This window comes from Cryptotermes secundus, unplaced genomic scaffold, assembly GCF_002891405.2.
Source record: "Cryptotermes secundus unplaced genomic scaffold, Csec_1.0 scaffold400, whole genome shotgun sequence".
Lineage (NCBI taxonomy): Eukaryota > Metazoa > Arthropoda > Insecta > Blattodea > Kalotermitidae > Cryptotermes > Cryptotermes secundus.
The window spans coordinates 1,415,270-1,441,649 of record NW_019723908.1 but is presented as its reverse complement, the minus strand read 5'-3'; the positions used below and the strand labels follow the sequence as shown (position 1 = coordinate 1,441,649).

The following is a 26,380-nucleotide window of genomic DNA, read 5'->3' as shown; positions in this document are numbered from 1 at the left end:
TCCATAGTCTAGAAGTAACGTTCCCACCTCATGACTCGTAGTACGCGGGTTCAAATGCCCGGCGGGGGTTGTCGAATTTTAAGGGCGGAAAAATTCAGGGAACAAGTCCTCCGGGAGGGACTTTAAGCCGTGGGTCCCGTGTCGTAGCTTTACGGCACGTAAAAGAACCTCATACCTCCAAAGGAGGTCAGTGAGCCAAAATTGCGGATGTTTGCCGCCCAACAGTAGTCACTAATACCTCCGGTAGATGGGGGAAGCATTATAGATACTTGTCAGCCAGTAGAGCCGGCCTCGCTGGCTGGGGGGGGGGCTGATGGTAAGCACCAATACCGGTAGGATATAGAGACTGGTAGAAATTATAGAGGGAAGCACAATGGACCACTACAGGTCTAAGTGCATGGGGAAACCCACCCTCTCTAATAACTAACTAGCGACAACAAATGGCAGTTTTAGTGAGTACTGAGACGTCGATCCTTGCCCAGTGAAAGTAGCCCCAAAAGTAGTATCGTTATGCTTATGTTACCAAGCTGCCTTTCCGTACCAAAATATTGAACGAAAACTTGGTAATGTATAAGACAGGATCAGTGGAGGGGACTTCTTGGAAATCACAGCAGTAGATTGGATTTGTCAAAACTATGACGTTGAACTTTCGACGGACATGTCATTAGCAAATACAATTATTAAAATGACGGTAAATAAAGTAACAGATATACATAACTAGAATACACAGTTCCCTTTGACACGCCTTAAACATTAATGTATTCTGAACTCTTTGAACGTTTATCGATAACAGACATTCTGATGTTTCCTGTCTCCAATGGCGAAACGTTACATGTAGCAAAGGTATCTCTAATAGCTACTTGCGCACAATAACGATTGTTGTGCTGTGACGGTTTTCAGTAAGAAATAATAATGATACTAGGGAGTTGCTGAATCGTTTGAGACTATCTGACTCAATAGGCGTTATTGAGACAACTACTTTTTCCTTTCCTTGGCACTACAGCCCCAGTGGGCCTAGGCCTACCTCCATGAACTTCTCCGTTCACTTCGGTTTTTCTCAATCTTACACATTCGGTAGGACTCATTGGGCGGGTGATCAGCTCGTCGCAAGGCCTCTACCTGTACACAATCACAGAAAAACGCACACACACAAAATAATCATCCATGTCCGGATTGGGATTCGAACCCACGATCCCGGTTTCCAAGCGAGCGAAGACAGTACATGCCCTAGACCGCTCAGCTACCGCGATCGGCGACAACTACTTATACCCAGGAAATAGTCATTGCCTTCTGCAGGAAGATGAGCTGAGTTAATGGGGCTTTCGTCTGTAAGATCGCCCTCAAACACTTGACATTTCCACACCACCCCAATCCCATAAAAGGTCAGAGCAGTTTCCTCTTGCACAATATCCCTGCATACAAATTCCAGAGATGGGGAATTGAAAGGGGTTGTTTTCTAAGCTCTTCTTGCTTCCTTTAGATTTTGTTTCTTCTTCTTGGTTTCGATGTCCTTTTGTTCTTAGGGTTCATCACCGTATTTTATTCCCCTTTCCCTCTCTACAACCTTTACAGTATAAACTAGGTTATCTCAATTCCCAACAGAGGCATTGTAATGGAGTCTGCCACTTACCAGTGAGTTTGAATGTGAGCTACATTGAATCGTACCAATCTTTATTAAGTCTAACCTTGTTGCAAACAACGGAATCAGAAAGTAATTTAATTTATCCAATGATCAATAAGTTAAACTACATTTTCGTAATGGCAGATATATTATCTAAATTCTATTCAATTTCTTATAAACGATTTCATCGATTAAGGAGTGAAATTCCCCATTTTACTAAGGATTTTAACATCCCAGACATGTAAACGATTCATTGGACTTTGATTTTCCAGAATATGTAATTAATAATAAGTATATCTCGAATTGGCGTTTCAAACACGTTAGGGTATAACGGAAATTTTATATGTCTAAATGCATATTAGCTACAAAATTGCGAATTACGTAAGCTTAGTGTTGGGTTGTTAATGAAGCGTTGAGTCCATAAATAGGATAAACGTAACGGTACATGCAAGTCAGTACACATATAGATGGCAGCACCTACTCACCCCGTATCTTCTGCTCCTCCATGAGTTGTCGCTCTAGGTTTTCTTTCACTTCTCTCTCTCTCAGCACGTCCATCTTCAACTCGGCTGTAGCAAAGAGAAAACAATTGATAACACGGCCTACAAATGAACACATTGCATTCTTAGTAATAATTACATAAGTATATGGTTGTTAAAACTATCCCTGTGACAGGCCGTGAAGGCCCATATGGTTGTGAGACGTCGAGGTTCCCAAATTTTCTAGACGATCGGAACACAGATGGCGGTAAGTTTGTCAATCTTACGCGCCGGCCGCCCTTTACTCCAGGAAGATTCCTCGTACTCATTTCTGATTTGACCCCGGGGCCACAGTGCTGCTGGAAGGGTTAGGCCAATTGAAAAATCCAATGACCTCATCGGGAAGCAAACACGTGACCTTCTGATTAGTACCGCGTGTCCCATATGGTAACAAGGTAAGGTAATATGTCCCTGTGCCTAACTGATTAAGTGCCATGGCATGAAGACGTATGGGGGAGCAGAGGTGTAGCTCCACCGTTCTTAACCCCAACACTATGCTCCAGGCTCTTTAACACCGGTCTTTATTATGTGGGAGGTTGCGTGGGCCCCAAAACCGGTTTTGACTCTGTATAGGAGAGATAAATCACTTGACCCTGCTGGGAATCAAACTCCGGCCATCCGTTCCGTAGTCCGTTGGTACTCCGACTGGGCTATGCGGGCTCATGGAGTATGATACTACGAAAAACAATTGATTTATTCATTCGCGCGAGAATGGGCAGTGCACCGGAGACTATTGCACCTAAGAGAAAGGGTACCACGATTCTGAAGATACTGAAGCCACCTCCTGGGAACTATCAGGATTATGAAATCAAGAAGCTTCAAGCGGGTGGGACATGTATCCCGCATACAGGAAGATGAAACCGCATACAAAACTGGAGTCGGAAATCCGGCAGGAATGAGGCCACGTGAGAAATATGGGGTACATATGAGGATAATATTAAAACCTGTCTCTGAGAATTAAGGTATAAGTTCGTGGACTGGATTCAATTTCTTCAGACAGGATCCAGCAGCGGCTATCATTGTTGTTATAATTATTGTTATTATTATTATTATTATTATTATTATTATTATTAGTAGTAGTAGTAGTAGTAGTAGTAGTCGGATAATATATCTTGTCTTCATAAAAAGTAGGGGATTTTTTACCATTCAATTATCAACATTGTTGTAGATTCTAAACGATTCTGACGATGGCGTACAATACTCAGTACTGCTGAGTTTTTAGACTTTGTCCATCTTCCGGTATTCTAGAAACTATAGATGAGGGAGGAAAGACGGAAACAGATCCAGTTTCCGAAAAGTTGTTTTTTCTAGTTTCTAAAATACCGGTCGATGGACAAAGTCCTGTTTACGAATTTGCACAACTTCATGGAACAATACAGACCCCTTGACATGATTGCGAAAATCTACCAGTTGACCCCACCCTGATTCAGTTAACTTACATTCCTGTTTTTGCAAATCTATTTCTCTCGGCTTTCATACCAGGACATAACAGGAAGACGCCTGCCCGAAATATTTCGGGCGGTATGCGCTGCTGATATTAGTGTATTTGGCGAGAATATATGTACCACAAATAAAAATATACAAGTCCTTGCTCTATTAGACGCCGATAAAGAGTTTAGTCTAGAAGAAAATACAGAGAAAATTAAATATCTACTCCGAGTCATGCAAATATGCTGTCAAAAATGTGATAAAGTTAAAATACTGGAACGATTGTAACAAATATAAATTGCGTTCACAAGGATACTAAGAGGAGATCATACCAGGGAATTCTTACTTCCACTAAGTTCAGAATCTACCTTCTCCGTCTAAAATCCAAATGCTTGAAGACGGAAATAAATAATAGAAAAAAATATAATTTAACTTCTTATTTTGTATGATTGATCGCCTCTGTGGTCTAGTGGTCAGAGTTCCTGGTTACAGATCCAGAGGTTTCGGGTTCGATCCCCGTCGCTACCAAATTTTCTGAGAAGTAGTGGGTCTGGAACGGGGTCCACTGAGCCTCTTGAGGATAACTGAAGAGCTATTTCGAAGAAATAGCGGCTCCAGTCCAGAAAACCAAAATTAAGGGGCGTGGGGATTCGTTGCGCTGACCACGCGACACCCTCTAACCGCTGAAGTTGGCACTAACTTCACCAACAAGCGGCGGTCGCTCGGTCGGTATAGTTCGCTTGCGGACTAAAGCCACGGAGTTTTTGATTTTGTGTGAGTCTGAAATATCTTTCACATTCATATAAGAATATAGATATCAGTTGAATGAGAACAGGAAGCCGAGGGAAGTATATGGACCTCAGAGGCTCAACGGACAGAACCTTAGCTAGAGATCGGAATTGTAAGCTGTCGCGAATTTCACTAGCAAAACGACATTAAATACTGTCAAACGCATGAGAATAAAATGAAACAAGGACTACTTTAATGAAATTAAAATTTCCTCGTCAGCCTATTTCCTATAAAAACATAAATATGAAAGAAAGATTGTTCCTTTGATTAATTCTCGACCCCACCTTGATTACGCACCGGAGAGTACAGACACAAGTGTAACTCGGTGTACATTAATCTCGTTACCAGATGGAGGAAAGTGGTCAGCTTCAAAGCTCGAACCACTGTACCCTTGAGAAAATAACTCCTGATATTCATTATATTGGAATCTGCGTGAGAGTTAGAACTGGTATGATATCAAAGAATGAAATAAGAAAAATTCCTGCCTCCACCAGGAATCGAAACCCTGTGATTCAGCCTGTTGCCTGTTGAGTAAAATGACTGACCTGTCCAATCGTAAGAAAACTCATATTTATATTCGTGATTTTGTAGCCTATTCTAATACCAAGATATTGTGACTGATGGGGCCAATTCTAGGAAACGAATATATAAAAATATTACAAAGCGTTCAAGAATAGGAGCCCATTGCTACGCAACGGATCTGGTACTATGATTCACTGCACGCAGTGTAACTTTATCCGTTGAAAGCCGGTAACCACGGCAAAGAATCGTTGAAAGCACAGCAACGGAGGGACGCGATAAGATTAATTATTTGGAACGGTGACTCATATTCGGTCAGCTGAAGGGTTATGTCAGACACAGAAGACAGAGGGAGAAGTGATAACCAGAAGACAGACACAGAAGTCAGAAGAATACGCCAGAAAAGTCAAAACTGAAGTCTTTAGTTTATAGTGTGTCATCAATATTCATAGTTGCTGGTCACAGCAGTCGCGCAGGCATGAACTGTCTTCGCTCGATCGGACGCTGGGATCGTGGGTTCGAATCCCATTCAAGACATGGATGTTTTATGTGTGTATGCGTTCATTCTGTGTTTGTGTTGTCCTGTGTTTAGGTAGAGGCCTTGCGAAGAGCTGATCACTCGTTCGAGGAGTCCGACCGTCTGTAAAAAATGAATTTTTCCTTGGCACTACAACTCCAGTGGGCCTAGGCCTACCTCCATGAACTTCTCCGTTCACTTCGGTTTTTCTAGATCTTACACATTCGGTAGGACTCCCTGGGCGGGTGATCCGCTCGTCGCAAGGCCTCTACCTAAACACAGGACAACACAAACACAGAATGAACGCATACACACATAAAACATCCATGTCTTGAATGGGATTCGAACCCACGATCCCGGTTTTAAGCGAGCTAAGACAGTACGTTACATGTCTTAGACAGCTCGGCTACCGTGACTGTCGTAAAAATGATTACGGAACTAAATAAGAGGCCTGGGCCCTAATGGGTTGGAAGAGCCACTGAAAAAAAAGTTCACAGTTACGAAGTGTTATAGTTACAGTAAGATCCAAAGTGTTATAATCAATTGTAGTTTATCCTGTTTAATATCCAATAAATCTACCCGCGTCTAAAATCAATGGACGTGACAATATAGAGCGCTTTAAAATTCATTCCACACCCTGTATACAGTTCCATAACCTTATGCTTAGGCTATATGGACAGTGTTACATTCATGATAACGTTACCGGATTCTGATTTGTGTTGATTCGCTGAAACGAACCAAATCGTCTCCCAAGCACAATCGGATGGCTTGCACATTCGAGTGCTGTATCCTGAGGCTCTGTTAGTTTTTAGATCTGAAGAATTGATTTACTTTGTTTTCGGCTCTCTTGAGCAAGGTCTTAATTAGCATTTAAATCTAAAACATTTCGGTAGATGGCACACAACAGCAAGTAAGTATGCCCGGGGCGCTACGAGACTCACTGTTGTTATGCAAATTCGACAACAGGGGCTTGGGGTGCAGAGCAGGAAGAGGTTACAACCAATACATGACAAGGGGTGATTCTCCACAGGGGGCGCTGATAAAGTTATGTTAGTTTCTGTTATAAGCACTCTGTGAATTTAAACAACGATTCTCAATAAAAAATTTCCACGGTCACATTCATGAAAAAATTTAGACGTATGTTCATTCGTAACAAAAATAATTGACCTGGAAGCATTTATAAACAGTTAAGTTGGCCTAAGCTTCACTGAGGAAAAATAATTTGTCGTGGCAATGTTTTTAAAATAAATATCTGCAACGTATAAGGCTTATAAAACGGTGTTTTGGATTGACCGATTGGATTTATTATACATTCACACAACACGGGACTTCAGGCGATACAGCGCTATCTCTGATCTACACACTTTACAGTTCACCGTTACGCAGCACTAGGATTCTCAGTCTTCACTAGTCGTATCCTGGCAACGGATATATAAGCGTCTCAATGTAACTTCAGATTACTCATTAAGTCTTCCTTGCACAGCCTAATTCATTTCTCGCCCTTTGTTCTCAGTCACCTTTGACTGCCATCTCCAGAATTCGACCAAGTTCACGACAACTGCTCCCTTGAAATTTCTTAGCACGGACCACTAAGAAATCACAGCCTCTCTATTGTTGAAAAGGCTTATTACTGATCCGTTGGCTAGCAATGGAGATATACGTCAAGCATCATGCCCTTCTTTCAAATCACTTCAGTACTTCGTGGACAAAAATAACCGGTGATAAAACATTTCACACGATATTAATTTTCATTATATTCAACTAGGTTTTTCATGCAGACGTAGACCTACAGAAAAGTTACTTAATAATTTACTATTCAAAGAATAAGAAACACAGACTTAATCTAACGTAAAAGAGCAAGGTGTGCTCCTCTTTCGATCCAAGAAACGGACACAGGGAGAATCGTCAGTTTTGATCACAGATGAAGAGGCATCTGGGTCGGTATGTCGATCTGAAGCATCCTTACCATGAAGTGGAAGGATTCTGACGTTCCATCCGTGAACAAGAAGAATAATTGCCGCGAAACAATTTGTAATGGGCCACTTGGCCGTGCTCAACGAGTGGTCCTCAGAACATTTACTGGGACGGAACAGATTTGATTCGCACATCGGCCTTTATGGTAACCATGGCGACCTAATGCAGGTACTCCAACTTACAGTTCAATATTAAATTTTGTTTCCCTCATCTGGTTTCGTCTTCATTTACTATAGAAAGAGATTTATTGCTGATACCGGTATAAAACGGTAGATAGATTACTCTGTACTGAAGCACATCTCCAGGTACTCTCAAAGCTAATGAAGAGTTACAGAAATGTTGAAACAATTCTTGAGTTATTTAACGACAATATTCTAGCCGCCTATATTAAGTATACAGTTGAGCGATAGATGGCCAGTGTATGAGAAAGAACTAAGTTACTCTATGGATAAAGCTCTTGTTGAAAAGCTACCAGTCGCTCAGCTACTCAACTATTTCCCAATAATTTATGGAAGACGAATATTCGTTACCGTGTTCATAAGAACTTCCTATAAGTCCCTATCTTAAGCCAGATTAATCCAGTTCATACCACCTTAATTATATTTATCTAAGATCCATTTTAATATTATCCTTCGACTTACATCTAGGTTTTAATAGTGGTCTCTTTCCTTGTGGTTCTACCAGAAAAATCTTATGTGTATTACTCTTTCCCCATACGTGCTACATGCCTTCGCCTCCTTGACTTGATTATTCTAATTATATGAGGCGAATGATTAAAATTATGAAGCTCCTCATTCTGTACTTTTCTCCGATCTGACACTTCACCCTTCTTAAGAACAAATGCTCTGCTCAGCAAGCTGTTCCCGTACGCCCACAGTCTATGTCGTTCCCTTAACGTCAGACACCAAGTTTCACACAAATACAAAACTACAGGAAAAATTATAGTTTTTTTTTATTTTAATTATCACTCTCTTAGACAACAGATGAGAAGACAAAAATTCTGGACTGAATGGTAGCAAGCATTGCCCGAATTCAATCTGCTCTCGTTTCCGCTGGAACATTTTTACCGAATCGTTGCTTAGAAACAGGTCGCATAATCCCGTTGTTATATTGTTGCGGGCATTACCTAGCAACGTCCACTGTCTACATAGTCCCCGCTTAGCAATGGGTCTATACACCACAATATCCAGGATTTTACTGGAGGACAATATAAAACGGACCTTTGAGACGTAGAATATGATACACGATTAACTTGGCGCAGGACATATCTAAATGACAGACTTTTGTGAATACGGTAATGAACTATTGTTTTCCATAAAATAAGAGACTTTCTTGATCAGCTAAGCGATAACCTGTTTTTAACTAAGAAACTGAATCATGAAATTAGTTGCTTATTAAGTTGGAAGAGCCATTACTGGGTGTTTCCATGCAATAAAACGACGCCTTAGCAGTTCTGCATATTTATAGCTATTTGTGATGTACTGAGAAACACAGCTCATTGTTTCAGGAACTTAATCTGGAGAAAGACAGGCAATGCTGTTTCAAGTTTACATGAAATTTACAGAAATTTCGACATAGAGCTTTAGAAGCTGGCAGTATTGCAAGGAGCAGCACAAGAGGCTAGTTAGCAAAAGTCTTCGAGATATCGCATATAGCGACTTGTATGGCACATTAAAACAGCCGCCCCCCAATTTCCTGCCCCCCCCCCTTCTCTCTCTAGAAGCCACTCAGCGAGAAGTTTAATTCAATTACAGGGAATGAAGTACGCCCATAATAATACTTAATGTGATGTTATGTGTGTAATTATCCTTACATTATTGGAGTGTTTCTGTACAGACGGCAATTGCAGCTCAGGCTCTCTGGAATCGAGACACGAAATAATAAGGGCGGAGTTGAGGGAGAAGAAGAGCAGTATCAGTAGTGCGGACTCGATGTTCAGGGCTACTTGCAAGGAAACGCAAATGCTACCAAGAGCAGGCTCATTTAATATATAGTTGTATCAAAGGATTTGTTGAGAGCATCTTCATTGTATTAGATGTATACAATAATGAAAGGGGGGACAACTATATTTCGGGCCCTCAAAGCATCTGAATTACCTAGATAAAGGGACTCAGGATTGCTTCTACCGGGTGTGTAAAACTTCCAAACAGATAAGTAGGTTACAATAATGTGGAATTGACAGATCTGTCTTTTTCAATGACATCATTGATGTTGATATTTTTGATAACTCGAGTACTATTTCCAGATGATTGGTTAGTTTGTTAGTTAGTTATCATTCAATTTCTCTATCTCTTTTGAAGGAGACAATGTAATTTATTATTGTCAAATATTATCACGTGTCGGGGTTACGTGACTAATAATAACGGGTTCTAGATTAGATGATTGGATTTATTGGCACTTTCATTATAATTATAATAAGATATAACGGTTTACAATCAATGACTAAAACTCGCTGCATTCCTTACTGGACTATGACTGTCTTCTCTTCTGCTGTGACTGACTTGGTTCTGATTTACGAATTTGTCACTTACGAATCACATAGGACGAAGGAATATTCATTCACGAATGAACTGAATTCTCGAATCAATTACGTGCCCCCCCCCCTCCTTTAACTTCGAGGTGAACCGAATATAGGTCACCATCTCAGACAGTTGCTCACTTATATTTTCTGTTTATCCGTTGCTACGAAACGGGCCTAGAGATTTGCTAATTTCGTAGCGAAACGTTTTCTAGCAATGGACTCTTCTGACTTTCAGTCGCCATGTCACAATATTAAATAAGGAAAGAATTAAGGAAGTGTTACTGGAATAGAAATATGAGCTTGTGAGCTGGACTTAAAACTTTGTTCAATGATGAAGTCTGATATTCCCGGAATTTACGCTTCAGAGTTCTGTATTCAGCGAATTTGTTATTTAGTTAGAACTACAACCACTGTCAATTAGTTAATTTTCCAGTAATTTTGATGTAGTTTGTCTACTCAATGATTATTGCTTGAAAGATGTAAAAGTTCAATAACTGAAAATATTAAAAATAATATAAAAAAATAAATTGAGGGGATATGAAATTGACTAATGTGACAATAGTCCGCTTGAGATGTTATAATCCAGTTTAAAAACACCAACTTTTTATTATTCTTTAATCCACCTCGAAAATTATTTCTTACCGAAAGATTTCCATGGAAGGGTCTATATTTCGTTAATTGAAATTTATAATATTTGAAAAAAAAAATTACACCGAGCATTCCGAATGACCTGAGATCCAACGCTATGCAATGCCGCATAAAAATCACCTTCCCACATGAACAGGTATATGCGGTGAGTATCAGTTTCCCAAATCATCCTGAAACTCGGCACTATTTACATTGAGATGCTTCATATTGACGGCTCATTTTTATGGAGAGGCGTTCTGCTAAAACAACCCGGTTTTCTTATCCCTCTTCCCTTAGCGTCCCTCAGACATGCAACATCACTCGGAGAGACGATGGAAGGAAAATATTTTTTCAGACATAGAAAAAAATGAGGATGACTTCTTTTACGCTGTATTCCCCCCACCCCTGCTTTCCTATGCATTTCACACTTGGGCTGTCAGAAGTTAGAAGGGGAAGTATGTGTACACACGAATACATAAAGCGGTACAAAGGAAATTGAGGATGAAAGAAATGGAAAAAGGAAAAGAAATCTCTAAGTGAGTTAAGTAATTCAATCCGCCATCAGGAATCCAGGAGGCATCTCTGCGAAGAAAACGATCTAAAAAAAAAATATGAAAGAGACGAAGTGCGGACCGAACGATTCCAGGGGCTGTGACGAAACGGAGTTCAGAATGACGTGATTCGAGATAAAGTACATGCATTTTATCTGTCTTGAACCAATTTACTGGTTTCTTTAACTGAAAATTTCTAAAGAAACTTCACGAAATAAAACGTACGTTCTTGTACGGAATTATTTTACTATTATCAGCTATTACTATTATATTATTACTATTATTAATTATTATTATATTAATTAATTATTAATTACTATTATACTATTACTATTATTACTATTATACCTCACATTCCCTATCTTGATTAAAAAGTTCTGAAGAAAAGTTGATCTTACCTACAGTACAGCTGACTTGTTGCTTCCTCTCCTATAACAATTTCACAAAATCATCTTCACTCCCAATGACTTTACGCTTTCGACATAGATGACCGTGTATTCCGCACAGTTAAAAACCGTCGTTTTATTCAGCGAACAACAGGGTTTTGGTTTCAATACCGTTTAGGTAGACAGCATTTTGCCTTTTGTGATATTTCTCACTGACTTCATCTCACATGACGGAGCGCTTGTAACATGTATAGCCGTTAACTCTCACTCTGTGAGCGAGTTCTTGCAGGACATTTTTCGAATTAATTTGTAACCTGGTATTCAGAAGTGAGAAGCTCCGAGAGTACATAAAATTATTGGAGATCATCAAAGTGGATTCCGATGTAATCGACAAAAACTGATCAGTTATTCCATATTCATTCAACATTAGACAAAGGATGAAAGTGAAACCGAGCTCCGCCTTAACAGAATATTCACAGACTTCAAGAAAGCTTTTGATCCAGGATTTAATGTGTTCTACACCACCAAGAAAAATATTCACACTAATTAAAATATATTTTAATAATAACATAAACACTAAAGTTCTTATATGTAAATATAGGGTTATTGATAAATCTGTGAAACATTTTAAAAATTCACAAAAAAAAATTTGCATCAGATCATGGTAATTCTTACGCCGTTAGAGAATGAATCTCTCCAACTTTGTTTTAAAGCCCGCGCGTATAGTTTCCGTGGTTTGCCGCTATAAGGCAGTAGTAGCAGTAGTAAATTTTCAAACTGTTTCACGGACTTATGAATAACCCTGTGTTTGTCACATATTTTACGCTGATAAGGGTGTGAAAAGAGAAAAAAACTTTATTATATCTTTAGAATTTCTCTCTATATTACATAACTAAGAGCGTCCAAGAAAATTAGGAGGTTTTGCTGGGCATTTTCCATCATATTAGGCATACTCAAATTACACGACGTTTCAAATGCTTGATTTACTTCCGTAATCAGGTACAAAATTGTAGATGATCTATATTTAATTCAGTCCGAAAGAGTAGTCTCGATCACATTCTCCTTTTTAAACCCGAAGACAGAAGCTGAGTCAGCTTCCGAAGCGTCGTATAATTTAAATATATTTAAATGGTGGATGACAACCAACATAATAATTTTATAATGAGAAGTAGATGGACTTGTACGCTTCTCCAAATATAATTAGAATGATCAAGTCAAGGAGGATGAGATGGGCAGGGCATGTAGCACGAATGAGGGAGAGGAGAAATGCTTGTAGGATAATGGTAGGAAAGCCTGAAGGAAGGGGACCAGTAGGAAGACTGAGACGTACGTGGCTGAACTATATTAAAGTGGATCTTAGAGAGATAGGATGGGACGGTATGGAATAAATTGATCTGGCTCAGGATAGGGACCAGTGGAGAGCACTTGTGACCACGGTGATGAACCTTAGGGTTCCATGAAATGCTGGGAAGTTTTTGAGTAGCTGCAAAATTGGCTCCATGAGTGAGTGAGATGAGTGTAGCTAGCATTTATACAGGAATCTGCAGAAAACAGGGGTTGATCAGTGAGATTCACATTAGCCTCTGGTATCTGCTGATGATGCAAATTTAACGTATGAAATCGTAAAAACTTCTAAAGGAGAACAAGAAACTCCGGCAGAAAGTAGTAAGGAGTCTGGTCTGGTAGCATGCGTAAAAGTATCTCGGTAGGTCGAAGGTCAGTCAGTATGACTCTTCGATCATTCGCGGTCATTAGTCAGTTTGTTGGTGCGCCAATCACTCAGAGAAGTCGGTCAGTCATTCAGAAGGGCATCCAATCAGTCATTCTGTCGGTCAGACTGAATCCTAGCGCGTGTAAACATTGGCCGATTAGGTCTCCGTCGATAGACAACGATGCGGCCAATGGACCTTGTCCTGCTACCTGAGGTGGAATGACACATACGTACTGAACAGCTCCCCTCAACCCCTTCGGCAACCCGAGATGACGCTTTTCGCAAATCGCTCAATAATAATTATTCTAGCTCCTGACAGCATCAGACTCGTAACTAAATTTCACATTCATTCCATCTCTGTCCCTCACAGTTCTCACTGATGATACGCTCTCTCTTTTCTGCGTACCCTGGAGGCTCGTGGGTTGTAACCCAATAAACAGATGAGTACCATATCTCAAGAGAATATATCAACATCAGGAGATAGTGTTGCATGCAGAAACTTGAGTTAATTCCCCCCCCCCCCCCCCACAACAACTATTTCACTTCCGAAAGTGACTGTTGAACAACATCCCGCAGTCCCATGCGTGGGGCTTAGGAACACAAATCTGACGAGATTATGCAACCCAGTTTAGATTTCTTTGCGCTGTTTCGTTCTGCTTGCAAGCATATCCACACCGATTTAGAAATCATAACTTACAATTTAGTCACTCTAAATTTTACTAATATGGACAGAAACATAGGAAGGTCTGTACACGACTCGGTGGAGAAGAATGCTTATTATGAATCGAAGCATCTGAACAGGAAACGTTCTGACTTTTACGGAACCCATAAGATTGTTATCCTTTTCACAAAACTGAGCCACTGATTTTTCTCCGGTGCCTTACGAATCCAACCCATATCCTCACATTAATTTTTCTTAATATGTAATATCCCCTCATCTCCAATATGTTCTTCAGTTATTGAGGTTTTACGACCCAAAATTTTTTATCTATTTATTATCTACCTCAATTATTTTTACTCTCCGAACGTCTCGGTCTCCTAAATTTTTTTAATGCTAGTGGGGTGGGACTAAGTCCCTTGTACTGCGGCCATTTCTGGCCTATTGTACCAGCCTCAGATGATAGGTGAGGGTGATTGTGGAGCAATTGGTGGAATGAAGATTGGCAGGGGAAACCGAAGTACTCGGAGAAAAACTGCCCCAACGCCACTTTGTCCATCACAAATCTCACTTGATCGAACTCGGGCCGCCGCGGTGGGAAGCCAGCGACTAACCGCTTGAGCTATGGCGCGGCCTCATCTAAGTCTCCTTAGTCTGGTCGTCCTGATAATGTTTGGCGAAGAGTATATGTTATAAAGCTCCTCATAATGTAATTTTCTCCAGTGTCATACCCCAGAAGATGGTAATCTTCTTAGTTATCCCCGTTAGAATATACAGTTTCTTTTTTAGAGATCGAATTTATGAAAAATTATTTTTATCTATATTGAAACGTAAATGTGGCTAGTTCCCCCCCCCCCCCAACGTGGAGAATATATTCCAAAATAAGAAATAATGATCAGTTTTGCCTTGTTTTCTACTCTGAAATACTCCATGTACATAGAGTTCCTTTTGAAACATTCAGTAAAAAGCAAACAAAAAGTAAAGGTATCCCTGTAACAGGCCGTGAAGGCCCTTAGTGTTGTGAGACGTTGAGGGTCCCACATTATCTAGACAATCGGCTCAAAAATGGTGGTAAGGTTGTCAGCCTTACGCTCCGGTCGCGCTTTACTCCCCAGGAAAATTATTTAATTAATTCCTGATATTCATTTCTGTTAGAGGCTAAATCGACCCCAGGGCCACAATGCGGCCGGAATGATTAGGTTAATTGAAAAAATTCAATGACTTCATCGGGACTTGAACCCGTGACCTTCCGGCTTGTAGCATAGTGCCTCAACCAACTACTAAAACAAAGCAGATAATTTGGAATACTCGTACGATATACATTTCTAAACCAAAAATCATGCCTCGTACAGATATACCACTTCGACAGTTTGATCGACTTACAAATATCTCAAGATGCGTCAACAGAGAAGTAATTTATTTGTGGTTTACTTAACCACGCTGTTACTAGCTCATACTACATAGCTAGGACATAACTGTAGAGGATATATACAGTAGCCTTAATTATTTTTTAATCAGTAATCTACTAAAACAGCATGAGGGACGTATTGAATAAAGGAATCAAATATTGCGTAGAAGAAAAATATCCACAGAATGGTAGCAGCAGCTAATGGAAGAAGTTCTGTGTTTGTATGAGAAAGATTAAGGAGCATAATAGCCTGATTCATCCCAGATATAATGTGATCTTCATTCAATAAGTACGGAGTGCTATTCAAATGAACATCTAGTCCCCTGCTACTGGCTGTTTCTAATAAATACTCAGGCATCTAATACGGCACACAGCTTTTCTTTCAAAACCACGTTTCAGCTCCTTCCTTTCTTTCTGCGTCTCTTTTTTTTTTAATCTGGACTGAACTTGAGCCAGGGCTGCAAAGAACTGTCAGTTCCTGCTATGATTTATATCAAAATAATTACTTTTCGTTGAGGCGCCAAAAATAGAGGCAAAGGGGTGGTTGGAGGAGTTACAGAGGGTGACATGAGCGTAGGGAAGTCGTGAAAGGGCGGGGGTGGTAGTGGTTATATATTTGGGGGGTAGGAATGAAATGAAATTGATTCATCGTATGTGCTATAGTTTCTGAATGTAGCTTTTTAAGACATACCACTGAAGTAACATTCTAAGTGAAATTCAAATCCTTATTTCCGTTTTGTTATATTACTAACCAATTCAGACTTAGTAAGTTGGTTCATGTATGTAGGCTTTTCAGAACCTGATAAATTTATTAGGCTCTGTTTAGAGATCTGGGGAGATAGTTCCAATTTATTGGCTAATATTTTCAGTTCCTGGCACCGCATTCCCATTACGAAAATTGTTTACAAAAATGATGGTTGTTTATTATAAGAACCCAACAGAAGACAAACCAAACTTTCATAGGCAGAACTCCAAGCTCTTGAATGTAGACGCACATGATACACACATATTCCACTCTTACTCAGAGAACTAAACGTGTTCCAAACAATTTCTTCACATGAGGCTCAACTTATAGAGCTCGAAAACCTGTTACAGCAAAACTATTAAAAATTATGTTCAAGCTGTTATCAATATAGGGGAAGTGATTACATGCTAACGTCTGTCTTCCCTCATATATGTATTTAAACTCCAAAATTATTTAACGGACTTCGATGAAATTTAGTACAAGAGTAATCAGACAAACTTCATGTTAGTTTAACAGAGACGAAGTCATGTTACATATTTTTCAAATCGTGCTTTATCGTTGCTATCAAAAATGGTTCATGGCTAAAAAATTATTATTTGCTGTATGATAGAGATTTTATTTGGGTCAAAATATTTTTCAAGGATGCAACATAAACAAGGTATTGTCACGTGTAGGGGTCTGTTGCGTGACTTAGAAGACGTGTTCCGGATAAGATGACTGGATTTATTGACACCTTATACACACACGACTCAGAACTACAGGCAATTACAGCGATATCTCTGATCTACACACTTTACAATTCACCGTTACATACGCACTAGGATTCCCAGTCTTCACTATTCGTATCCTGGCAACTGATTTATAACAGTCTCACTGTGACTTCAAATCACACATGAAGTCCTCTTGTCACAGTCTAATTCCTTTCGTGGCATTTCTTCCCAATCACCTTTGACTGCCACCTCCAGAACTAGACCCATTTCTTGACAACCGCTTTGTTATATAGCCTCGGAGCGGACCCCACGGAAAACACCGTATTTTATTTCCCCGTATTGTTTTAGGCGTGTTCACTGATCCTTTGCCTAGCAATAGACATCCTATTGTTGATCACTTTGGCTCCCGAAGGAATATGCTTACCGATTTGTTGCCTAGCAGTGGGTACACACGTCGCAATATATAATTATATCTTCTTGTTTATATCTCTAATGAACGTTTGTTTTAAAACAGTAAAATTATATATCTGATAAATTAAGATCAATAACATTTTTTTTTCCTTGGCACTACAGCTCGAGTGGGCCTAGGCCTGCCTCCATGAACTCCGTTCACTGCGGTTTTCTAGATCTTACACATTCGGTAGTACTCCTTGGGCGGGTGATCAGCTCGTCGCAAGGCCTCTACCTGTACACAAACACAGAAAAACGCACACACACAAACTAAACATCCATGCCCTGGGTGGGATTCGAACCCACGATCCCGGCTTCCGAGCGAGCGAAGGCAGTGCATGCCTTAGACCGCTCGGCTACCGTGACCGGCTCAATAAAAATTAACTATGCGAAATGCACACCAATATATTTGGGACATCCTTCCATTCGCACGAAGCAATCCCATTAAGCTCCCAACCAGAACAAACGTATCAAGGGTATACTTTCATTCCATCTTTCCAGACGAGGATGTAAACTCATGAAGTCCTCAGACGACAATTATGTGTCTCCAGTAGGGATTAGCTAAATCGCTACAACGTATAGAATTGAAAATGCGAGGTGGGAGGGCAAAAGTTTAACTCACCTAGATGAGAATGGAAGCGAAGACAGAACCACCCTTATTACTCTCTAGAGGGATGAAATTATAATAAAAAAATTTAAGCAATAACTCTCTATTTTCGTAATTATCACGTTTCTCTTCCTTTCCACGAATATTATACTTTAAAAATTTAAAGAACTGGGCTCGGCTCAGCTCCGCTGTTTGGCGAAATTATCCCTTTCCTTCCATGCCTCAAGGCCTTCACCACTTTGTGTCTATGGTTTTAATCTTTCCCCTCTGGTTCTTACTGAAGACATAGAAACTTCCTTCCCCTTCTTCCTACTTGCAATCTTAATCCAAAATGCGTCCATCCATTTCTGATGCTTCACGATTGTCAATTGTTGGAATGTAAATGTCTCAAGTCGCATGCTTGGTCAAGGAATTTGCTGTTTTAAACTATCCGATAAAAACCATTTCAATGTCCAATAAAACTCGGCATATCACACTGTGTAAAATCACTTTGATTCATTTCTCAAGTCCACACCACGCAAGATGTTCTTTCTTTTATTGCTAGTGGCGTGGGACTAAGTCCCTTGTACTGCGGCCACTTCTGGCCTACTGTACCAGCCCCAGATGATAGGTGAGGGTGATTGTGGAGCAATTGGTGGAATGAAGATTGGCAGGGGAAACTGAAGTACTCGGAGAAAACCTGCCACAGCGCCACTTTGTCCACCACAAGTCCCACTTGACCAGACCCTTGATCGAACCCGGGCCGCCGCGGTGGGAAGCTAGCGACTAACCGCTTGAGCTATGGCGCGGCCTCAAAATCTGTTTGCGCAGGGAATCGAACCCGGACATCTGGATCTATAGGCAGGAACTCTGTCCACTAGACCACAGAGGCGGTTACGTAAGATGTTACTCTCCCGCCTAGGCACGTTTCTTCCACGTGGTCCTTTTCATTCAAATTTCAAAAATAAACAATATGTATACGTTGGAAATTTTCCCAAAGTTTGCTACATTACTTCATGTTTCATACTTAAAAATATTTGCCTGTATTTTGAATATTCGCAAGTTCATTCGAAGGAAATATATTGAGATAATTAATAGCAGGATAAAGCTTCGAGTTTTAAAATGAAATTAAAATGCAACACGCATAAACAGTACCTGCATATATCCGAAAATGTGTGTGTATGTGTATGTGTGAGGAGAAGGTTGATTTTTGGTTATGTAACGAAATTCTTGAAAATATATGTTATAAAGCCTATATTGGTTGATGACATTGAATGATTAACTGAAAATAAGGTGTCTGGAAGCGGCAGTGGAAATTTTAATGTACTGCCCCAAAAGTTTAGCTGAAGGGGCTAAGTAAAATCACGAAATATCTCAGTAACGATAGCAAACCTTAGGTGCAAGACTACGCATGTCTTTTTAGGCAATACGACTTTATTTTTAAACTTAGATTGCATATCATAAAATAAATTAGATGTCCATCTATCTATGACTCTACAGCCCTTTGTCGGACCATGGAGGCTTTTCAGTTTCTTAATCCTATACACAGTCGGTAGGACTCCTGGGACGGGGGATTAGCCCGTCGAAGGCCGCTACCTACGCACAGAACAACACAAACACAGAATAAAGGCACACAGACATCTACTGCTTTAGTGGGATTCGAACCCAAGACCCCAGCGTTCGAGCGAGTGAAGACAGTTCATGTCTCAGTCCGCTCGACCACTGTGATAGGCAAATTTACTTGTCACGAAATGTAAATATGTAAGTTTTGGCATCATTCTCAGAAATATTTTAGGTAGATACATACTTAGTATTACTGACACCATACATAAATATGAGCTACTTTTGGACTGTATTCCTCTTTTGCACTGTTCTTTAACTAAATATTGCCTCATTTCCCTCAGCATTGGGTGATATTTGTTGCACGATGGAGTCTCGGTTGCTACACCAAGAATGCTTTGAATCCAAATCTCTTTTAAAATGACCTTGATGTTTGCCTTGAGGCCTACGCTGCCTCTGACCGCGGCAATGTGACCATCGAGGTTGTAATGTACATAAAAAATTGTCGGAATCAGTGAGGTTTCACTGTATATATTAATTGGTTATGAAACATTCCCCTCCGGTCTAGGAAACCTAGATTAGCGGCCATGAGGACCCGTTGCGCTGATCACGTGACGCCCTCTATCAACAAAAGTTGGTTCTAACTTCGCCGACAAGCGGAGCCTGCTCGGTCGGTATAGTTCGCTTACGGACTACAGGCCACGGAGTTAGTTTATGAAACTTTCCCGTATAACTATTATTTAACTACGCTCTCAACTGCAGTGGAATGATATGAGAGGAGGAGGGCGCAGAATGACTGCGAGGGGGGGGAGAGTCACGACCTTTCAAATTACGGCACCCAGACGATTCACTGGAGAGGCTGAGGAAATCACGGATACTCGATGACTATAACAGATGCCTCGACAGACATTCCAACCAGATACCACTCGGATATGAGATAAGATGGCTGAAGAATATGAGGTTATGTAAATGGAAGCGGCTGGACCTGTGGTCAATTTTAAAGTACAGGGAACATAACCTCAGCACCCCATACACAACAGTAAAATAATCGAATAACCAACATATTAAGTCCGTTCCAAGTTAATATTCTAGAAAAAGGAGATTTTTATGTAATTCACAGTGTTGAATAAATTGTTCTATCGAACTTGTTAACCGATTAAGAATTTCACTATCTTTCATTGATTAATTACTCAATACCATGGTTTTCAAAAATTTGTCCAATGACAAAAATAAATCGACTTTTAACGAAAGTAAGATATGATTAATGAATAATATCCCTTTACAAAATTTTTCTTTATTACTTATCATTTAGAGAACATAAACCAATTGTATAAACTAAATAATGAGCAGATATTAAGGAAAATGTAATTTTTTTTTGGGGGGGGGGTGTTCGCACGTGTTTTTCTTTTCAATTATAATGTGTATAATTGGGCATGAGGAACTCTCTTGTCCCACTTCTAATACGGTTTAATGTCTATTAATATTCTGAGAACAAGAAACAAGAGTTCTGGATAGCATATCCGAATCAAACAATAATAATAATATTAATAATATATTTACATATTTTGTTTATATCAACAGAACATTGAATCAACGTGAAAATTGTAGTTTTTTTTCCTTTTGGCACTAGCGCCCCAGTGGGCCTAGGCCTACCGCCATGAACTTCTCCGTTCACTTCGGTTTTTCTAGATCTTACACATTCGGTAGGACTCCTTGGGCGGGTGATCAGCTCGTCGCAAGGCCTCTACCTGTACACAAACACAGAAAAACATACACACACAAACTAAAAATCCATACCCTGAGTGGAATTCGAGCCCATGATCCCGGTTTCCAAGCGAGCGAAGACAGTATATGCTTTAGACCGCTCGGCTACCGTGACCGGCTGTAGAGTTTTCATCTACACAATTTTTCTCATAATTTTTCCACCCTTAAATGTCTTTCAAAATTAATAAATTACTTATTTACATAAATCGAACCTTGGTTCTACGCTTAATTCCGGTACCATTGGGCCTACTTGTGTCTCAGAGACGTTTCAAGTCGCTGATCTTACGCCACTTTTTGTCTAAACACAGCCGGTGCGCTTTGTGGATTATTTCCTCATATTTCTCAAGCCATAACAGTAAAGGGCAAGATGACTGTGGTCGGGGAGCAAGAGAAAGGAAACTGGGGTGGACTTGGGAGGGGGGGGGGATGATGAAGGCAGTTATGAAATTTTAGCGAAGACCATGCAAGATACAGAAGAACATAAGTGCTCATTGTGCTAGACTTACAAATCAGAACTTTCAAAATGTTCAGGACAAATGAACAATGCTTGTATACTATTACCCGTACTAAAAACATGTTCCAAATTTCTCAATACTTCTTTAACTTCCAGGAAACTCCGTAGGTTAGTCAGCATAGGGACTATGAATATAATTGCTTTCTGGGATTTGACACCGTGTGGTTTATAAAACTGTCATTGACGTTTTGGAGCAATATGCCAACTCTTTCTTCAAGGCAGAAGAGTAAGCCGATGATATAATAGTGGTAAGGATATAGACAGAAATAGGAGAAATTCCCTGAGTCAACCAAAAGGAGTAACGAGGAACAGTGAAGAAAACTACGGCTTGCTGTTCTACACTGATGATGGAGGCAGCACGATCCTCCGAAATGTGAATAGACTTCCAGACTACACAGCATCACAATCCATAAAACTTTTCATAGTCAAGGCCGAGGGTACCTAAGATCTAGCAGAAGCCCAGGCAGGCTGTAGGAGTGCAGAAAGTTCTCCCTGGAGTGAAGAAGTCAAGGCTTGGAGCTAACCATCATCTCTATCAAGTATCTAAGACTGGAGCTATACCTCAACTCCAATATATGCCAATCCTGATGTGGTGCTTCGTGATTAAGCACAGTTTTCACGTAGCTTTCAACGCTGATTCAGCAGCACCACAGTGCAGGAACTTGGTAACTACTTGACGGGGTGGGTGAATAAACATGAGAGTGGCAAGATGTATAGTTGGGTAAGTGGGTACAGTTTGAAACAGTGAGTGGGTGGACGAGTTAGCGACAAGGACGAGTAACTAGGGAAGTGCTTTGGTTAGTAAATCTGAGTGTGAATGAATAGATGAGAGAGTGGTCAGGTGAGAGCGTGAATAGACAAATGGGTGGATCATTGAGCGAGTAAATGACAAACAGAGAAGATTATGAATGGGTAAATGGATAATATTGCCGGTCACGGTAGCCGAGCGGTCTAAGGCATGCACCGTCTTCGCTCGCTTCGGAAGCCGGGATCGTGGGTTCGAATCCCACTCAGGGCATGGATGTTTGTGTGCGTTTTTCTGTGTTTATCTACAGGTAGAGGCCTTGCGACGAGCTGATCACTCACCCAAGTAGTCCTACCAATGTGTAAGATCTAGTAAACCGAAGTGAAACGGAGAGTTTCATGGAGGTAGGCCTAGGCCCAAATTGGGGCTGTAGCGCCACAGGAAAAAAAAAAGGATAATAATGCAATCAGCTAATGAGAAAGTCAGGAAATAAAACATTGATGAATAATCCTGCATATGAAAAGTACACATTATAACATGGTAGAAGCTTACCGAAGTTTCGGAGCAATATACTGCATCCATTTTCAGGGCCAAGGAAGCATACAGCAAACAGCAAACTTGTTGCTATTTATTGCTGTACCTGTTCCACAGATTATCCATAAAAGCGATCCCATGTGTTATTCCTCATGTCCTAAACTTCTATAATCCTAGGGGATGGTCCTAAATTCAAATTTATTTAAGCAAGTATCCCATCTGATTCCACTTACGCTCCTTCGATCGTCCAGTGACCCAGAACATAGAAATACGCACACCTTGAACCGACTAATGATTGAAGGGGACCTACCTACAATATCATTATCTGGTCTAAATAAGGATAAGCTTGGGCGTGGCGGTGTCTATCCTCTCAATCGCATTCACACAATCTGATAATTGTTTTAACAGCAAACTTTCCGGCCTCAAAGCTTGAAGGATCCTCCCAGGGCTCTCAGGATGATTATCTCTCTTTAAAGTAACAAGGGTAGAACTGAAGCAGGATTTCCTATCTTCAAATTAAAAAGATTTTAGGTAACATCAAGATTCCCTATCATTAAAGCAAGAAACAGATTGATTACTTGTTTTTAATCATAACATTCTTCATATGTTTGTTTGATAATGTGTAAGTTAACAAATGTTAATGCGTAACAAACCAAAACCTAATTCAGGAGGAAATTAAGAGGAGGCTGAACTCGGGTAATGCTTGCTACCATTCAGTCCAGAAGCTTTTGTCTTCTCGTCTGTTGTCCAAAAACATAAAAATTAGAATATACAAAACCATAATTTTGCCTGTGGTTCTGTATGAGTGTGAAACTTGGTCTCTGACATTAAGGGAGGAACATAGACTGAAGGTGTTTGAGAACAGGGTGTTGAGGAGAATTTTTGGACCGAAGAGGAATGAAGTGACAGGAGGCTAGAGAACACTGCATAATAAGGAGCTTCAATAACTTGTATTCTTCTCAAGTAAAATTAGAATGATGAAGTCAAGGAGGAAGAGGTGGGCAGGGCATGTAGCACGAATGGGGGAGACCAGGAATGCGTATAGGANGAAAGAGGCCACTGATAAGACCAAGGCATAGGTGAGTGGACAATATTAGTGGATCTTAGATAGATAGGATGGGATGGTATAGACTGGACTGATCTGGCTCAGGATAGGGACCAGTTGAGGGCTCTTGTGAACACGGTAATGAACCTTCGGGTTCCATAATATGCTGGGAAATTCTTGAGTAGCTGCATAATTGGCGGCTCCTCCAGAAGGGCTCAGCTCCATGAGCAAGTAACTAATGTATAAGTTACCTATTGTAGATCTGCTAGGCCTGAATCCCATTTGACAATCACTAATCTCTGGTTGAATCTTGTCTCTTAGTTTATTATATATTAATATTTATATGGTGCATTCAATAGAGTGATTCTTCTAATTCTCACAGCTTTCGTTCACATTTCTTTAATTAAATACGGTGTGAAAATATGAAATTGGTTAGGGTGGCTAATGATAGGGCCCACTGGCAAAATCTTGTGGGCACCGAAATTAACCTTCAGGTTCTTTAAGGGACGGGAAATTTAGTCGCATAGCGACCGTTAGTTCAACAAGAGGCTTTGCTCCATGCAATTAGTTACTTGACTAAATAGTTAATAAATCAATTGGAAGCAGCAGAAGAGTAGGAAATATAGACGGCTCTAGCGTTAGTTTTGTGAAATGAATGACTGAATGTTGACTAGNGGGGGGGGGTTGCTGAACATTTTACTCAGTGACGGGCCTGCATCCGTGTGAAGTACAAAAATCGGCGCTCTAAATTAATATTCCAGTATCACTGTAGGCATTTAAGAAAAAAGCAAAATATATGATGATAAAAAAATAAAGAAAAGAGGAGCTCCTTAATTTGAAGTTTTCACACTATACCAGAAATATTAAGGTAGTTAAATAGGAAGGATGTTGAGGGTGGTACACAACAGGCACGAAGAGAAAAATAAGCATACAAAATTTGACAGCGATGATGTTAAATAAAGAGATGTCTTCGGTCGTGTCGGAAAAATTTCTACCCCCTTCGCCAGCAACGTCATTCTTCCTTACGAATCCCGTGGGACTCATGACCATATTTTAATTTGTCACGACTCTGGGAGTCTTGCAACTGTCCTCCACAATTCTATTGACTCACTATTAAATTGCTGCTGGCCCTCGCCAGCACAGTGATCCTTCGTTCCAAGATCCATGGGACTCATGGACACATTCTACTGATATATTTCAACATCCTGTTGCATTGAAGTGACACTTATAGTGTTCTCTCGTCTATATTGCAATTAAAACAATATAGACTTAGATAACAGTAATTCACATTTAATTAACTAAAAATGTTTGTTAGAATGTTTAAAATGTTATCAGCACAAGATACACACAAGCAAAAGAGCGGCACACCCAGTGGGGCGCAGCGTGGCTGCAATAAAAAAGACAGGAAGAACAGATATCCTGTAGCACCAAAATTAATAACAACGACGTACTGTAAGAGCACTATTGACAAAGTGCACAGTGCAGTGTGTTCCTTAAAAGCGTGTTGCCTGAAGATGGCCCTGTGTGGCCGAAATATGTAACGCATAAACACAGAATGTATAATGACATTTTAAACATAGCACCAAAATTAATAATAACAATGACACACTTTAAGAGCACTATTGAAAAAATGCACAGTGCAGTGGATTCTTTAATAATATGTTACCTAAAGATGGTTCTGTGTGGCCGAAGCATATAGAGCATAAGCACAGAATGTATTTATATTTTAATGAAAATTTAAATATTTTAACGAATATTTCAGTGAATTAAATGTGAATAAGTGTCATCTAAATCTACATTGATATTGCTGCATTTTAGACGGAAAATTACAACTTATATAAATGACTGTCTGACGACTCTGGAAGATTCCAGACAAAATATCTTGGAAGTGTGGGAACAGAATTTGTTAATGCTGAAAATATGTGAGGATATGAAAATGATACACGTTGCTTAGAATAAGGTTAGGTTGTGGTTCTTGTGTACATGATAATGGACCCTCGACTTCATAAACGTGGAGAATTCTCTTATCGTTTTAATATCTTCCACCATTGGAAAAATTAAGAAAATGGACGATTGACTAAGTTTATCGCTCTGTACGAGCAAGAACAGCCATAGAATTTTTCACATCGCAGATAAGCTAATTGACAAAACAGCTCACGTTTTACGACCACTGACTACCTGGAATTGTAATATAAAATTGCCGCCTCTGGGGGATATAATAACGCAACAATCATGATAATAGAAGAAAGTTGGACCAGAATGGTTAGATTAACATAATTTAGCTCCTCCTGTCGCCACAGCAATTTATATTACGGAAATTTTAACATGTAAACAACATTAATCGGTGTGAAGAAATATCTCCCATTCCTGTTGCCTTCAAGTGTAACACATATTGGAAATCTTATCCATAAACTTGCACAAATTCGTTTCCGTATTTCGAATTTGTAACTTAATTAAAACAATTATTTGTTACGAAGA

General features: G+C 40.0%; 1 protein-coding gene across 4 annotated transcripts in view; it reads right to left on the bottom strand.

Annotated features, from left to right (window-relative positions):
- Positions 1–26,380, bottom strand: part of LOC111862086 (dachshund homolog 2) — a 735,944-nt gene that overhangs the window by 143,450 nt on the left and 566,114 nt on the right. For all 4 annotated transcript variants that reach the window (XM_033750542.1, XM_033750541.1, XM_023847179.2 and 1 more), the window contains one exon: positions 2,107–2,190. In XM_033750542.1, the coding sequence (XP_033606433.1) occupies positions 2,107–2,190 (84 nt within the window). The remainder of the gene's footprint in view (positions 1–2,106; positions 2,191–26,380) is intronic.